This window comes from Tasmannia lanceolata, unplaced genomic scaffold (genome assembly GCF_043159265.1).
Source record: "Tasmannia lanceolata isolate RefF3 unplaced genomic scaffold, GAP_Taslan_0.1 ptg000011l, whole genome shotgun sequence".
In the NCBI taxonomy this organism is placed as follows: Eukaryota; Viridiplantae; Streptophyta; class Magnoliopsida; order Canellales; family Winteraceae; genus Tasmannia; species Tasmannia lanceolata.
Genome location: NW_027518688.1, coordinates 2,356,655 through 2,373,816, shown reverse-complemented (window position 1 = coordinate 2,373,816; position 17,162 = coordinate 2,356,655). Strand labels below are relative to the sequence as shown.

The 17,162-nt window shown below is 37.7% G+C and overlaps 1 protein-coding gene across 4 annotated transcripts in view; it reads left to right on the top strand.

The window, feature by feature from the left end:
* The first annotated feature begins 3,107 nt into the window (after window positions 1–3,107).
* The window catches only part of LOC143886368 (ARM repeat superfamily protein), a 152,480-nt gene continuing 138,425 nt past the window's right edge, over window positions 3,108–17,162 (top strand). For 2 of the 4 annotated variants that reach the window (XM_077390307.1, XM_077390308.1), the window contains exons 1-12: window positions 3,109–3,305; window positions 3,376–3,466; window positions 3,551–3,605; window positions 3,807–3,938; window positions 6,397–6,468; window positions 7,624–7,714; window positions 7,829–7,924; window positions 8,156–8,234; window positions 8,325–8,388; window positions 13,395–13,498; window positions 13,668–13,773; window positions 14,714–14,803. In XM_077390307.1, the coding sequence (XP_077246422.1) occupies window positions 3,272–3,305; window positions 3,376–3,466; window positions 3,551–3,605; window positions 3,807–3,938; window positions 6,397–6,468; window positions 7,624–7,714; window positions 7,829–7,924; window positions 8,156–8,234; window positions 8,325–8,388; window positions 13,395–13,498; window positions 13,668–13,773; window positions 14,714–14,803 (1,014 nt within the window). In that variant the 5' untranslated portion in view covers window positions 3,109–3,271. Of the gene's footprint in view, window positions 3,306–3,375; window positions 3,467–3,550; window positions 3,606–3,806; window positions 3,939–6,396; window positions 6,469–7,623; window positions 7,715–7,828; window positions 7,925–8,155; window positions 8,235–8,324; window positions 8,389–13,394; window positions 13,499–13,667; window positions 13,774–14,713; window positions 14,804–17,162 lie in introns of all 4 variants that reach the window. The other 2 variants (XM_077390305.1, XM_077390309.1) reach the window with 2 other exon arrangements.

Here is a 17,162-nt window from a genome sequence, read left to right as displayed (position 1 = left end):
AATTAGTTTTCCAGCTCTCTCTCTCTCTATTTCTCTTTCAATTGAACTACTTTCAAAGAGAAAGGCTTCCAATCAATTTCTCTATTCTCTACAACAAAGGTACTAACTAGATCAGACCTTAAATAGGTGAATAAGAGTTATTCACATCCACAATAGTTCGAGCAAAGAAAAAGAATCCATCGGTTTAACTTGCAGAGTCCGCAGCGTTTAGAACGATTGCAACCATTCGAGGAGTAGATCAAGCAACGTGGTTACTTGATTTATTCTTCAAAGAGGTATTTATTAATGATTGATTAAAATAATTAACTGGTCTAGACTCTAGGATCTTGGGCAAAAGCAAGATAGAAAAGAAAATTTTAAAGTTCTATTCGATTTTTGTTCCGCTGCGCATGGCGATCTTGTTGGAAGGAGGTAACATTCCCACAAAGTGCACCAAGAAGTAGAAGACGATTGTACACACGATTTATAGTGGTTCAGCCTTAAACCTAAGACCTAGTTCACTCTTCTCAAGTTTGGCTCCTTGAGGCAATCCACTATAGAATCCTCCTTTATTACCGGGCCGGATCAGTGAACCCTCTTACCATGCGATTCGCCTCTTTTAGCTGGCCAAATCGGAAACCCTCTATACAACACTTGATTCTCCTCTCTTAACGGGCCGAATCAAATACCCTCTCTCTACAAGCTTGATTCTCCTTTCTTATCGCGCCGAATCATAGACCCTCTCCTTACAATGATTGAAGGAAGGAAGATTGAGCACACTTCTTTACCCTCTTTGCAGGCTTGATTTACACAAATAAAGCTCACTACAAAACTCTAAAAAAAAATTACAAGTAAAGCTTAATCCACTCTCAAAATGATTTAATCAAGATCAAGGAACAAACGAGGTGGAGAGAGTGATTTCCTTGTTAGAGTGTGATAAAAACCCTTACGAATGTTCAAGGAATGTTTGGTGAGTCATTAAGAGTTTCCATTAAGGCACAAGTGACTTATATATATAGGAGAGTATGAAATATAGTCTTTTTAGACTCCCCAACGGTCATTACTGAATTGTTGCTCGGAATTCCGAAGTGACGGTTGCCCTTTTTTATTTTACAACAATACCTTTCACGAAATTCTGAGAAAATTCTCGAAATTCCGATCCGAGCAAGGCATTTTCAGCATATTTTTCTGATTTGTAAAATTTATAACTCGCTAATTTCTTGTCGGATTTTGACGCTCATATACTTGATTTGTGTGAAAATAATGAGTTCTTTTTGTAAAAAATATTTTCAAAAATATTTGAAAATGTTTTAGACCTATTATGATAGGATTTTTGTGTTGGATTCATTTTTCAAGTGCTAATTTCATGTCTATCAATTTTAAAACTGAACTTAGCACTTGGCTTTGGGCCACTTGATTTTGGGTCACTTCTGAAAATATTTTGGAGTATTTTTTAGTGTGCCTTGATCAAGAATAAGTCCTAAGCGAGAGGGATATACATTCTACCACTCGAAGCACTTCCAATCTCTTCACTTACATATCTCCCATCAAATTCACTTTCGTAGTCTTTTTGCAAGTCCACTTCAAAATGCGGACGTTTTTTGGATGAAATCGAAGTAGACAGAATGCTACGATTAAGAGAGGGTCTACTAGTATAAAGATTGTTTGGGGGAAACATTGACGAATTCAATGAATTAATACCATTGTCAATTATGGTCTTCGTTATGTATATTATCACAGAGTTGAACATGTATCTGTCAAACATCATCAACATTGTTTGGAGGACATCATCATCATCAACGTCGATTAAAGTGACTGTATATGGATCGACAATGTATCGACATTTTATCGATAGTAAAACCTGCCTTTCTATAACACCAATTCTTCTTTGGATTGTAGCTTGAAATTCGTTGAAATTGATTCCGCAGCTGACCGATAACAATGTCTTCTTCCCCCCGACATATTCCCAAGAAACATCATCTTTCAAATCTCCATTATAGTGTAAAAGAAGAGAAACCATTGTTTCATATATTTTTTCTAAAATTGTAAACAGGGGTCTAAACAGAGTTTATCAAGTCTCTGAAAGGAGTTATCAAGTTGTTGCTAAAAGGGGCTTTTCATCTCTCTTTGAGATTCAAGTGGACACAATGTGTTATCAAGTTGATAAATGGGGTTATGGACTCTAAAGGGGGGTTTCAGTACCTAAATGAGGGTTTGCAAGTCAGTACACAAGGTGGTCTAAGGATTATCAAGTACCTAATGGGGGTTTCAAGTCTGTACACAGGGTTCTCTAAAGGATTATCAAGTAGCAAATTAGGGGTTTTCAAGTCTCTACACAAGGGGGTTTTCAAGTACCCAAAGGGATTATCAAGTACATAAAGGGGAATTACCAAGAATGTACAAGGGCTTTTCAAGCCTCTCCAAGGGGGGTATCAAGCCTCTCCAAGGGGGTTACCAAGCCTCTCCAGGGGGTGTATCAAGCGTCAAAACAGGTTTATCAGGTAGGTTAATGAGGGTTAGCAACAACAGATAAGGGATTATCAAGTCCAAAAAATTGTGATTTATGTACAAAATGGTTTACATAAACCATCTATATTCGGGTCATCAAACACTAGCGGCAATTCTATGAGCAGGGTCCCAACTCTAGAAGGGGTTCAAAGCACTAGTAGCAACTCTATAAGAACGGTTACAGAGATAATAGAAGCACAAACCCTAAGCTACCATTTTTAAAGGGTTATAAAACAGGGTTATCACACACAATAAAGACAAGGTTATCAGACACAATAACGACATGGTTATCAAACACATTAATATAGAAGCACAAAGCCTAAGAGGGTGGATAAGCTACTTACCTTTACTTCCACTTGGTTGGTTTCAGGCGTTAATGGAGAAATATGCAGGAGATAGGCGATAAAATGTAGTAGGTGAGAAGTAAGATAGAGGGATTTCTACTCTAATTTGTTCTTTTTGCCCCGAGAGGTATTTAGGTAAAAGCCCATGTCAAAAAAAGGTGTTGTGACCTCCGTTCACATTGTTCCAGAAGGGTGTCAAATGGATCCACAATTTTGTCATTTTAGTGTCACCCAGTGACAATTTTTCCTTTCGTAAATAAGACGCTCCTTCTAAGATTTCGAAGAAAAAAGGGTGTCATTCCCAAACCCCACCTCCAAAATATAACAAGAAGAAAGAGACAGAAATGCTGCTGTCTGCTGTCACCGCCATTTTTTCTTCTCATTCACATGTTTTCTTATTTGATTAATTCGTTCAATCAATTTTTACTTCTTCTTCTATAATGGCTTCTTCTTCTAGCTCTCATCCAGCACCAGGTAAACTTCATTTCAACCCCATTTTTTTTTTTCTATGTTTATGATTTATTCTATTTTTTTTTGGTTTCAGAGGCCGTGCACGTTCTTGTTTTTTCGCTAGCAGATGAATCCTTTCTCGTCAGGGAAGCCTCCATGGCCTCTCTCAAGGACATCGCTTACTTGTAATAATTCCCTTTCATCTCTCTCCAATAAAGCCCTTACTGGCTATTCCTTTCTTTCATTCTCTAATTTTTTCTCTATTGTAGGAACCCTCTTCTGGTGCTTGACTGTTGTTCAGCCGTCTCTCGAGGAGGCCGTCGGGTAGATTATCTCTTTCCCTCCTCCTTATTTTCTTGTTAGGTTTAAATTTCTTAATTTTAGGTTTTATTCATGTTTCTTGTTAGGGTTTTAAATTTCTAAATTTTAGGTTTGTTGGGTTTTAAATTTCTCAATTTTAGGTTTTATGCAAGTTTCTTGTTAGGGTTTTAAATTTCTTAATTTTAGGTTTTGTACATGTTGCAGCGTTTTGGAAATGTGGGTGGGATCTTTCTTGTGATGGCATTTGCCGTCAGTGCAATGGACAAGAAGAATGTGGATTCTCATCTCATGGCCAAACTGGCTAAGTTTGCTACTTCTGAGATGATCACATCCAAGGTCTTTCTATCAATCTTTTTTTTTTGGGGAAAAAAACTTGGGCAAAATGGCCGTAGTGATGTTGTGGGGTTTGTACATGCTGGTTCTGAACTTCTAAATCATTGATAATTGTTAGTTAAATTTCACCGAACTGTTTCAGGCCAGAGGTTTTTTCATGCTGAATTACATCCAAAATTTCAGGATGGAAGTTTTCAATTTTAGTATGATTTTGGCTGTTTGGGTATTTGGTAATGATTTGTTTTCTGTGTTATGATTGTTATCATTATTCTTTTAAAATTTCCTATCCTTTTCGAGCAGAGTTTTGGTGCTAGTTTTTTGTTATCAAACATGCCCATTGATCAGCATGCATGGTAGTTATTGCTTGCATTACTTCATATATGGCAATTATCTTTTCAATTTATTGCCTGGATGTTTTGATTTGATTTTTGCTAATTGTTTTGTAAGTCCATCATTGGGGCTGAGTATCACTCTTCACAATTGGCAGTTAGGTATTTCAATCTTGATAGGTACTTTTTGAGGAGGAATTACTCCCCGCATTGCGAACTCTCATTTAATGAGTATGCTACTAGTGTAGTGTTATAAAGGGTGAGATGAATCTAGGTTTATCATGACCTAGCAAAGTAGTTGCGTTGCGTGGTTAAAACTGTAGAAATCGATAAGCCATTGTTGTTTTCTAATGTTCCTCGTGGCTCAAATGTTTGTGGTGCTTATCTTTTTTCTTGTCACTCGGACTTCTCCATGGATGATAGATTCAAAATATTGGTGTTTTGTTCTCCTTTATGTTAATGCGCCCTAGTTTTTACTTGAGCCAAGTTTGGCATCTAGGGTGATAGACTTATTCAATGGGAGTAATGAGTCATACATGTTTTTTTGATGCTGTGTCCCACATGAGGTGCACCTTTACGCAAATTGTGGTGGGTCTCATGCTACAGTCACATATGCGATTCTCATGCTACCTTTCTATCCCCATTCTGTCACTGTGAGGAACTAGTCCCAATGGTGATTTTATTGCCTTTATGGACCCTTCACCATGTTTAAGAGTTTTAGTGACTATGGTGTAAATTTCAAGAATAATCAAGCAATTAACGCTGAAGTTAAAAATCTTTTTGGTTCGATAGAAAGTCTCTTAAAGCGACTGGTTGCTTAAGAGCGTGGATAGAGGGAGATTCTCTTATCACTATTTCGTACCTTGAATGACATTCGAGGCCCAAGTGGAGATTTTAAGGTTCAGTTAAAGAGATGGAGTCATTGTGCTTGAGCGTCTTTTTTCAAGCCATGATTAATTCAGCTAGATTACATTTTTTTTTTCAAATATATATTGTATATAAAAGCAAAAGGCAAGGCTGCAACCAATACAATAAAAAGGGAAGTAGATATGCAACTCCGCAAAAAATTTAGCTACAAAGAAGGCATGCTGTGCCAAAACATTGACTTGTTGTAAGCAACCCCTCCACCACTATTTTTTTTTTGCTAACTTGTTAGCTAAAACATTCCTGATGAATGTGAGAGAACATGTGCACTCCGGAAGCCTGGAGATGTTATCACGAATATTCAGAAAAAGTCTCTAAAACTTCCATGGTGGAGAGGTTACTTTGTTAAGCCATTTTACTGCATTCAGTACAATCCACAACTTCGAATATTGCCTTGCGTTGTGAGCTTTAAATAATTCCAAACTGCTATGACCTCTACATCTATCACATGTGCCTGATTGTATCAAAAGCAACTCCGTTTCATCCTGAATCTGAACTGTAGGTAGTTGACTTGATGATGATCCCCCATGCCGTGTTGAGAAGACATATTTAAAGGTTTGTGGTAGCTAGGAACATAACAGAGAACATGACCTTGGATAGGATAGAATGGAAGAAGATGATCCACGTAGAAGAACCCAACTAGAACCAGGATTAGAGCCGGGTAGATTCCTTTTACCTTCTTCATGAATTTTTTCTAAAGGTTTCATTTAGCCGTCCCCAACTAGTTTGGGACAAAGGCTTTGTTGAGTTGAGTTGAGTTGAGTTGAGTTGAGTTGAGTTGTGAGACTTGCTGAAAGAAGCAAGAATTCATCCTTAATATATTATGAGATTGCTTCGAAAATTTTCTGCTAGTAAGTTGACTTTATTGCACATTAATGAAAATTCCGCATGATTAATTGTTATCTTGTATGGTTGATCACCCGGTTGCACGATGAAGTTAAACTTTTATTTTCTTCAGTTGCAAGCTCACCATTATTTGATTACCTAACTCAACTAGTGAGGATTGACTTGCGTTTACATTTGATATGCACTGTGAGGTTAGTGAAAATGAAATAATAGTATTGTAGAAGGTACATGCGAGCCTAATTTAAAGCGAGACGTAATTTAGATTGCCTGATTTGATATTTCTTATTATTGGATATTTATTTGTAATGCATGGTAAACAGTTTTGATTTGTGGTAACCATATCTTGTGGCTCTATTTTTTAGGAATTCAATGCTGATTGGCAAAGGGCTGCAGCAGGTTTACTTGTTTCAATAGGCTCACACTTACCTGATCTGGTAAGCCTTTCTGATGTGATGAATTTTTAGATAGAATAGACAATGAACTTCATTGCTTAGTCGAGCATTAATTGTTAGTTTTTGATTTTCATTAGTAAGAATGCTGTGTATTCAACGACTCATGAGTATGATAATCGAAAAGAAAAGCAGGATTTCTTTTGTATTTATCGGAACCATTAAAAAGTTAGTCAGAACACAATTGCCTGGCTTATTTAGAACATGTAACGCACTATCTATATTGGTTCATGGAAATCACGTGCAATCTTGTGGTCCTCAGTCCAAGTTACATTAAGTGGGAAACATAAACCCTTCTTTTATTCTTAAAATATTGTTCCTGTGTTGGTTTGTTTTCTGAATGATAACATACATGTTTAAAAAATCAGTTTCGTTGACTAATTTCAGTATAGATCTTAAGTTGCTGATAGAACACTTTTATCATATGTAAATTGAGAATAGTGTTTCTGAGCTCGAGCTCATATAGCTTATCTGAGCCTCATGTGGGCCCATGTTTTTGAGGGGATCCAAAGCATTCATTTAAAAGGCCCTATCATGGATAGGGTGTGTACCAAAAAACAGGTCCATCGGATCATCCTAACCCTTCCATTTGTGGAGGGAAAAATGGACAGGTACTGTTTCTCCACAAATCTGCCCATTTTACCTCCACAAATGGAAGGGTTAGGAACTTAAGATGGAGCTGATTTTTTGTGGACACCCTATCCATGATAGGGGCTTCCAAATGAATGCTTTGGATCCCTCAACAATGTGGGCCCACACCTGTTTCTGAGCTCGAGCTCAGATAAGCTTATTTGAGCTCTAGCTCTGGAACACTATTCTCATGTAAATTTCCTACCAAGGTGAAAAACAAATCATAGATTTTTGTTCATCTCTTGTAATCTAGTGCCTACACGTTGCTTTCTCTATATACATGTCTTTGTCTATAACTTTAAAACTTCGTATGTCCTCTCTTCCATGTTTGGATAATTATCTAAAACTTTATTTTTTTTTCTTGTTTTTACTTCTGATAAAAATCAACTTCTACTAGGTAATAGTCTTATTTCTTGATTTTCTTTCTTTTAGCTTGGCGACTCCCGTCTTACTTTTGTGCTACTTTGAACCTTTCAGATGAACCTAACATTCTGTGCTTTGATTTTGTAGATGATGGAGGAAATTTTTCTTCACCTCTCTGGTCCTAATTCAGCCATACCGGCCATGGTTCAAATACTTGCAGACTTTGCTTCAGCTGAAGGTTAAGTATCAGTATCTTCTTTGTATGGACTAATAACATTAACCTCATTTGGGGTTTTTACAACATGACAGTTTAAACTAAAATTGCCTACTATACTTTTTCATTTTATTGAAGCTTTGCAGTTTACTCCACGGCTAAAATTGGTTCTTTCGCGAGTTTTGCCTATTCTTGGAAATGTGAGAGATGCTCAGCGACCAATCTTTGCAAATGGTACAGAATATGTGCAATCAGCTTCTACTTTGAAATATGAATAAATATAATGGTCCAAGGAGGAAAGACCTTGTCTGTTTTAATTATTCTTGGAGTCCCATTAAATGTTTAATTGAAAAAAAGATATGTTGTTTGTATAATTATTATCTGGTCATCGCTGTAATATTCATGTTACTACCAAGTTCTTTCTCTTCCCATTTAATTTGTACTTACTATGTGATATCATTGCAGCATTCAAATGCTGGTCTCAAGCTGCATGTCAGTATAGCAGGGATTTCCCTTCTGATCCTGTTCTTGATAGTGATGTCATGTGAGTCTGAATTTTGATATCTTTTATGATAGTAAATCCTCTTTTTGAAGCTTTTTTCTCTTCAAATTGAAATCGTATATTCTATTGCAGGTCATTTGTAAATTCGGCTTTTGAACTTCTATTGGGGGTATGGGCAAGTTCCCGCGATCTAAAGGTATGTAGCAGCAGCTGATCCAACTTAAGGGTACCCTCCCTCCCTCCCTCCCTCTCTCACGCATCTCATTCATTGTGCATGTGCCGGTATGACATGTCCGTGTTTGTACAATCCTTCTTTTTGCATACTAGAAAGAGGAATAGGGGCAGATGAAAGTTTTTCCAAGACCCTGATGTTGATTTTCTTTTCAAAGGAGCTAGAAATATATTTGATTTCGATCTGATACAGTCCAATCTCTCTTTCTAATCAAACATCTCACAACAAGTGGTATATACAATAAACAGCTAACACATACTGTGCTATAGGGTAAGCGTCTATACTAAACACTAATCAGTTTGTGGCCGATTCATCCATGCATGTTCCGATGCAGACACTTTGATGCAGATAGTAGGCCAATAAGTGGCATATTTGCCCATTAGGATTTATTTCCATGTTATTTAGTTTCTAGGATTCTTATTTCCATGTTATTTAGTTTCTAGGATTTTATTTTCCATGTTATTTAGATTTAGGGCTTTTATTTACTTTCCATGGAATTTTATTCCAGTTGCCTATAAATATGCCTCATATATTCGAGATTTTAAGTTTTGGATGATTAATAAAAATTGATTGGCTTCTCCCCGCTACAGGTTTCTTCTTCTTCCTCTTTCTCCACCATTCTTCCTCTTTTACTTCTTCCCTATCTCTTCTCTGCTACTTCTATTTCTTCACTTCTTCTCCTATTCTCCTATTCTTTTTCTCCCCTTTCTTCTATTTCTCTTCCCGGTCCTACGTCAAATTTGGTATGAGGGCAAAGGATCCAAGCCTCCGAAGATCAAAGCCATCTCAACCCTACGATTGAGAAAAGCAGCCCCAAACTTTTCAACCAATCAATTTCGGAGTTTTCTACTTTTGCCTAGTCAATTTGCAAAGCAGGCTGGTCCTCTTCAACCTCCAAGGAGTCCTTGATTGTTTGCAAGAATATTGTTCTTGAGACTCCCCCAAACAAGGATGGATCTCCACCAATCTGTGTTGTTACACCATCTGGAAAGAAGTCTACCGAACGGCAAAACCCTCTTCATCTTTTATCCCAAACTAGTCCCCTTTGACCATCATCACCATTATCCGAAACCCCATCCTTTTTTTTTTTCCAGTCACCAGCACCTTACAACTTGCTCCATCGTCCACACCCATCTCTCATCTTTCAGTCCCTTTAAAACCCTCGCTGCCTTCTACACCAAAATAGAAACTCAAACAATATTCATACCCATCTCCATCACCGGAAATACATCTATTCATCCGAAAGCCCGACCGCAACCCATTCTGCAAGTTTTCGTGAGGAAGGACATTCCAAGAGTATCTTTTTGGTTAGAAACACAAGAAAGGCAATATAGGGTTTTGTAAGATAAGTTTCTCAAGATAGTTATCTGCAAGCAAAACTTGTAGAGAAAGGAACTGTAAGTTATAACAAAAAAAGAAGGAGAGAAGCTTCACTTCGGGCCGCGTACCACCCACTCGTGTCGCTTTCGCCATCATCTCCGGCTAGAGGAAACTCAAGGAAAGTCAGGACTTTCCTTTTCTACATCTTTGTAAAAGGTAATGTACGTTCCAATTTTTGGGTTTACTTTGTTAGCTAGGTTTCATTTGATAGCTACCATTTAGTGTGGGTAACTTGCAAAGCAAGTTTCCTAACTCTAGGTTATACGGTGAAAGTGTAAGAAAGACTTTCCTCTTTCTACCTACAACCTGCAGTGCCAGGTTAGAAATATTTAAAGTATGCCCTTTTATCTTATTGGTAAGAGATAAATAAAGAAGGGGGCAAGTAAGACACGTTACCACCAGTCCACCACTAGTCAAAACAAAATAAGAAAAAGATTATTTTCCAACCCTCTCTTTTCCATTAGGCAACCCCCATCCTTTTACTTTTTAGTTAAGTGACCCACGTGACATCTCAGTTACGTGAGTGAGTTTGGAAAATAAAAAAAAGTGACTTTTCTCACCCCCGTTCTTCCCTTGAGTGCCCCTTCCTCATTTAGAAGCACCAATTAACACCCCATTGTTTTACCCGAGGCACACCCCCTCCAAAAAAAATCAAAAAGAAAAAAAACATAATAGTATTTTCTTTTCGCTCTCTTCATTCTCTCTCTACACTTTCTATCTCCTCTCTCCATCACATATTCTCTTCATTCGAGCCTTTTCTACTCGAAATTTAGCCTCGTCGTCAACACAAAAGTTGTTCGTAACAACTTCAGGAGTATATTGAGCCCACTCTCAGCAGTCTCCAACGAGTGCAAGTACTACTTCGATCAACTTTTGGCATCCGTCGATTTTGGTCTGAACCCCAATCCGAGCAATCCAGGAATCCGATCTGAGATTCGCGAAAATCATTGTCTTCCATTCGATATGACAGACATATCAGTATGTTGATTTCGCTTTTCGACACCGATACTAATGGCTTCGCAAGTTGTTCCATATTTTAATGGGTGTGACAATCTATATTTGCAAGGTTTCACTCCCTATAGCGCTATTATGAGGATGCGTGTCTAGAATGGATCAAGGCTCTGAATGCATATCGTAAGTACTATGGTTATGATCATCAAATAACCATTTGTCGAGTCAAGGATACAATGTATAGCGATGCCAGGTCAAAATGGAGATTCTTCGTGCTAGAGCGCAAGTACTCAGGCAAGTCACCATTCAGTCTATGGGGGAAGAAGTTCGTTATGAGTTTATGAGGATTTATGCATATCAGTATCAGCAGAGATTGAAACGTGAGCGAGCAAGGTAAAAACAAAGATTGATGCGTGAAGAAGCGGCTCGACGAGAAGAAGCTGCTCGACTTGCACATGAAGCTGAAGTTCATGCAATATTGGAAATGATAGTGCATGACTTGGATGAGAGGAAATTGACAAATCAATCACTTGAGAAGGACTTTGCTAACACTACTGAGGAGCAGCCTGATGATCCAACTGACATTGTGGATGAGACCATTATAGTTGTTGAGCTTTTGCTTGTATCAGATACATAGTCCATGATGGCAGATACAGAATCAGAGATGAGAGATATAGAACCAATGAGTCCAGTGATTGATGATTCATTGCCAGAGCATGCAGAGCACGAGCAGTTCATTGATGATACTGATTCCATATCAGTATATGAGCATAGTGACAGGATTGATTCTACGGTAAATGTTCCGCTCGAGATTATTGTGGAGGTTGAGACAGAGAATTTCAGTGCACATGATGATCATCAGGAGGATTGTCAGCCTGACATCACTGAACCAAATACGGTTCTAGCAGTTTGTTTTGTTCCTAATTCCATTGAGCTAGATTTGATACTATCAGATGCTGACGTTATTGAGGCTAGTCATGGATTGGTACTGCCCATAGCTGTCATGTCGATCCCACCGATCCAGGAGGAGTATGTTGTTAACTTCTCATGCAGTTTACTTCTCCGGCACAGTGTGTGTTCTTATGATTCTACGTGGGTGATTTCTTCCCGATTGCTCCGCCGGCATGTCAAACTACTCTCACAATTGTCATGAATATTAGACATCACGAGTTCTTCTGACGGATTACGACTCCCACTGCTTGATTGGGTCATCTACATATTCCAGGCGGACTAGAACTCGAGGGCGAGTTCTTTTCAATCAGGGGAGAATGATGCAGATAGTAGGCCAATAAGTGGCATATTTGCCCATTAGGATTTATTTCCATGTTATTTAGGTTCTAGGATCTTTATTTACATGTTATTTAGTTTCTAGGATTTTATTTTCCATGTTATTTAGATTTAGGGATTTTATTTTCTTTCCATGGAATTTTAATCCAGTTGCCTATAAATAAGCCTCATGTATTAGATATTTTAAGTTTTGGATGATTAATAAAAATTGATTGGCTTCTCCCCCCCTACAGGTTTCTTCTTCTTCCTCTTTCTCTTTCTCCTCTATTCTTCCCCTCCTACTTCTCCCCTATCTCTTCTCTTCTACTTCTATTTCTTCACTTCTTCTCCTATTCTTCTTCTCTTTTTCTCCCTTTTCTTCCATTTCTTCTCTTTTTCTCCCCTTCTATTTCTCTTCCCTTTCCTACATCAAACCATCTCAACTCTACGATTGTAGCCTGACATCACTGGGCCAGATACGGTTCTAGCAGTTGGCTTTGTTCCTGATTTCATTGAGCCATATTTGATACTATCAGATGCTGACCTTATTGAGGCTAGTCATGGATTGGTACTGCCCATAGCTGTCATGCCGATCCCACCGATCTAGGAGGAGTACGTTGCTATCTTCCAAGCCGGTTTACTTCTCTGGCTCAGTTTGTGTTCTTATGATTCTACGTGGGCGATTTCTAACCTATTCCTTCGCCGGCATGTCAGACTACTCTCATGATTGTCGCGAGCATTAGACATTACGAGTTCTTCTGACGGATTACGATTCCTACTGCTTGATTGAGTCATCTACATATTTGATCCGGCGGACTAGAACTCGAGGGCGAGTTCTTTTCAAGCAGGGGAGAATGATGCAGACAGTAGGCCAATAAGTGGCATATTTGCCATTTGGATTTATTTCCATGTTATTTAGTTCTTAGGATTCTTATTTACATGTTATTTAGTTTCTAGGATTTTATTTTCCATGTTATTTAGATTTAGGGTTTTTATTTACTTCCTTGGAATTTTATTCCAGTTGCCTATATACAGAATGCAGATAGTAGGCCAATAAGTGGCATATTTGCCCATTAGGACTTATTTCCATGTTATTTAGTTTCTAGGATTTTATTTTCCAATGTTATTTAGAGTTAGGGCTTTTATTTACTTTCCATGGAATTTTATTCCAGTTGCATATAAATAGGCCTCATGAATTAGGAATTTTAATTTTTGGATGATTAATAAAAATTGATTGGCTTCTCCCCGGTACAGGTTTCTTCTTCTTCCTCTTTCTCCCATATTCTTCCTGTTCTACTTCTACCCCCTACAGTAGCCTTTTTCTTTTTTTGGAATTCAATCCTCATCTTCTCATGACTCTTGTTGTTTAACAGGTACGGATATCTTCGGTGGAGGCATTGGGACAGATGGTTGGTCTTATTACTAGGACACAACTCAAGAAAGCTTTGCCGAGACTTGTCACCACTATATTGGGATTGTAAGCTCCTCCCTACCAATTATACCTTCCCTTGATATTACAACTGATGCGATACATGTCCGCTTTCTATTCTTCTGCAGTTTATTTTTAATTTGATTTTCATATGAATGTGCACATCATGAAGTATTGATTCTCATCCTCTTTATTGGTTCCTTTTCTACTAAATCAGGTATAAGAATGATCAAGGCATAGCTTTTATCTCCACGTGTAGTCTACACAATCTCCTCAATGCCTCTCTCTTATCAGAAAGCGGTCCTCCTTTACTTGATTTTGAGGTAATTCCGTCCCTCGCCACTTTTATGTTGATTTTGACGTAATTTCCGTCCCTTGCCACTTTTATTTTGCTATCCTATGCAGTTTACCAGTGGTGCAACTTGGGTCGGGTCGGATTGAGTTTTTGTTAAAAAATGAATTGGAATCAATCCTAACACGACACTATTTAAGGGTAAAAGCTCAAGCTGAATTCCCTAAAATCAACCCAAGTTGCACCCCTACAGTTTACGCTGCAATTTGGTATCAAGAGTAGTAAACCTTGCTCAGGATATATCTGAATATTTAATGCATCTCCAAGAGGAGACAATGAACTCAGAGTTTGCATAGCTGGCTTACCTATGTAAGCTTCCGGAAAACTGCTTTGCGCCAGCTAACGAAAAAGTTTTCCGGCGAGTTGCTGGTACTGTTTTGTTCCTCTCCGAATATAGAATAGTACCCTAAAGTTTCAAGTTGATTCGATGGCTGGATCGGGAGAACGAATTTCCCAAAGTGAGTGGCAGTTTTTGTAAATTTTTTGAATTACCACTCAACATTGAAATTTACAGAAACTGCCACTCACTTTGAAAGCTTCGTTCTCCCGATCCGGTTGTCGGATCGACTAGAAACTTTAGGGGGTGATTTGTCAGTCGGAGAGGAACAAATTATACGAGCCACTTTTTACAGTCGCCGGCGGTAAGCAGCTTGCATAGGTAAGCTATCTATGCAAACTCTTAGATTCCCTTTTCCCGCAGCTTGCATAGGTATGCTTTCGTACCTTTTTTTAAAAGATAAGCTTGCATATATTTGTGCAATATTTGCTTTTGAAATGAATCCTATTACTTGTAGAAGATGGCATTCTTTGGGCGTACAGAGCCTAAGTCTTGTAAAGGATGGGATCACACACATCTGAGATCAAGAAGAATTTTTTGATGTTCTTACTGCTACACTTTGGTTTCTTCACAGGAACTCACAATTATTTTGTTCACACTTCTGCCAGTGGCAAGCATTAGTAACAACAACAATGAGCATTCAGATTTTTCTGTGGGATTGAAGGTATTGCATCCAATACATGCATATTGCATCCAATTCAGTGTGGCTTTCCTTTCAGCATTTATTGCAAACTTGCAATTGAATGCTTACTTGGTTCAAACTTGATTTAAAGGGTATTAGTATTATTTCAATAAAACAATAAAGAGCTACACCTGAAATACAACTATCATTCCTATAGTTATTTTCTTTTTCTAGATTGAATTCTTATTTCTCATTTATATCTTGTCTCTGTTTGATCATGGATTTGTTCATGTTCTGTATTACAACATGAATCCAGGCCTGTCACTAAATCCGCTATAACTGAAATTCACATTTGCTTGCTGTTCATCTAACGTTTTGTTTCACACTTTCGATGGAATGAATGGTAGCACATGTTTTTTTTTTGTTCCTGTTTGAGTATCTTCTCAAATCAGTTCTCTACTGCAACTTAGTTGGTTGCTGTATTCAGTTCTCTACAGTAGAAGTCTGTTAGTACATTAGCCACCGAGTCTTGATTAGTTCACGGTTTTGCCAAATTCTGGCACATTGCAGCAGATCCAAAAATAAATTCTGGAGCAGTAACTCTTCCAAACAGTCGATTCTTGAATAACTGTAAGCCTCATAATCATTTGTTCCATTGATTCCTTGACTCAATTACAAAATATCTGTAGACCTGCATTTCCTTCAACCATGGTTTTAAATTTCATCCGAAATCCGAAATTTCGGTCCGAACTTTAGGATTTTGGCCGAAATTTGTTCATTTGAATGAAATGACCGAATTTTGTTCGAAACCGAAACCGAAATGTAAAAACTTGCCTACAACCTTCAAGTCATGTTTGTAAACTTCTGCATCCTGCAATGGAACCAGTGAGTTAGTAATAGCATAATGTAGATCTGTCAAATATTTTCCATTTCCAATAATGAACTTCTAGCACCTTTACAGGTCTGAATGTTTTGCTTTCGTTAATAACCTGGTGCCTGAGAAGGAGGTAGTTTCTGTTCAACATTGACTCAAAAAAAGACTCTTCATTCTTGTTTCATCTCCGTTACAAAAAAAAAAAAAAAAAGAAGAAAAGAAAAGAAAAAAAGAAAACTGTTATGTTCAGTGGAACTCAATATAAACTCAAGATACAGTTATACAACAATTGAATAGAACTGAACTAAATTTGTTGTTTCCATTTGATCTTCTTGCGTGAAATTGCATTTTCTGCTACAAATCTCAGAGAAGAGTAGTACATCCAGTCCTTGAAATGTCTCTGCACTTTTTGTTCGTGCTCTAATTCATTGAACTGTCCAGTTTCTTCCCTCTGATTGGATTTCTTTTAATTGGAAGTTGTCTCCTGAATGTAGTCTTTCTTTGGTTCACCTCTTGTATACTTAACGATCTCTTGTGTCTTTGTTTTCCCTGGCTCCCGAGGAATCCCGTGAAGCCTCAATGCCTTACAACACCAGAAAGCAAAAGTTAAGATTTCTTCCGCTAAAAACCTCTCTACATCAGTGGTGGATAGGAACATTTTGATAACATGTACGAACCCAAAGTGAAATAACATAGACAACCTGACCTATGTAATGTGTCTATGCTTCTGTTTCGCCATGCCTTTCTGTGACAATGTATTTGGATATGAAAACATCTGTTGGATGTCATATGAGAGGCAAAATGCTCGAAACTCTCAGGACATGTGTGCTCACCCCAGCATCATTTGTGACATATGTAATGTGACATCTGTTGGATACAATATACACGCGCCATGATGCTCGATAACAAGTGCGTGAAAGGATGAAAAAAATTCCAATCTCTACATAATTCTGTAAAGTTCTACACTGTTGCTGCTTTTCTCTCAGCCACATAAGACCTACTGTAACTTGCCTTTAGCGTTGGGTCTTTAGGATTTTTCTCGTACATATGTTTTACTAAAATATTCATTTTTATATTAATATAACGATCAAAATATGTTTATGGCTTGGCTGAATCCTGTGAACTAGATGTTTGTTACAGGTGCTTAGTGCAAAAATTCTGCCCTGAGGCTGGATTTTCAGCTCTATCTGGACGCGGATTACCCATACTTCCCATCGTACTCCGTTTGAAATCTATAATATGGAGCATATCCTATAAAACCTTATGTTGTAATAAGCATTTATATTGTGTATGATTTGTTACTACCTCTATGATATTGTAAATGTCAAACTCATAAATCCAAGTAATTAGGTTGTGTTTGTATTTTTGTTGATGCATGGTCATCTATGTGTTTAATATGTTGTAATTGTGGTATCATTTTGTTTCATTCAGATGTCTACCTCAGTTACTATTTTTGGAGATATGATGATTTGAAGTCCTAAAATATTGCACACCATTTCTCTAGTAACCTTAAATATTTTTTTTGTG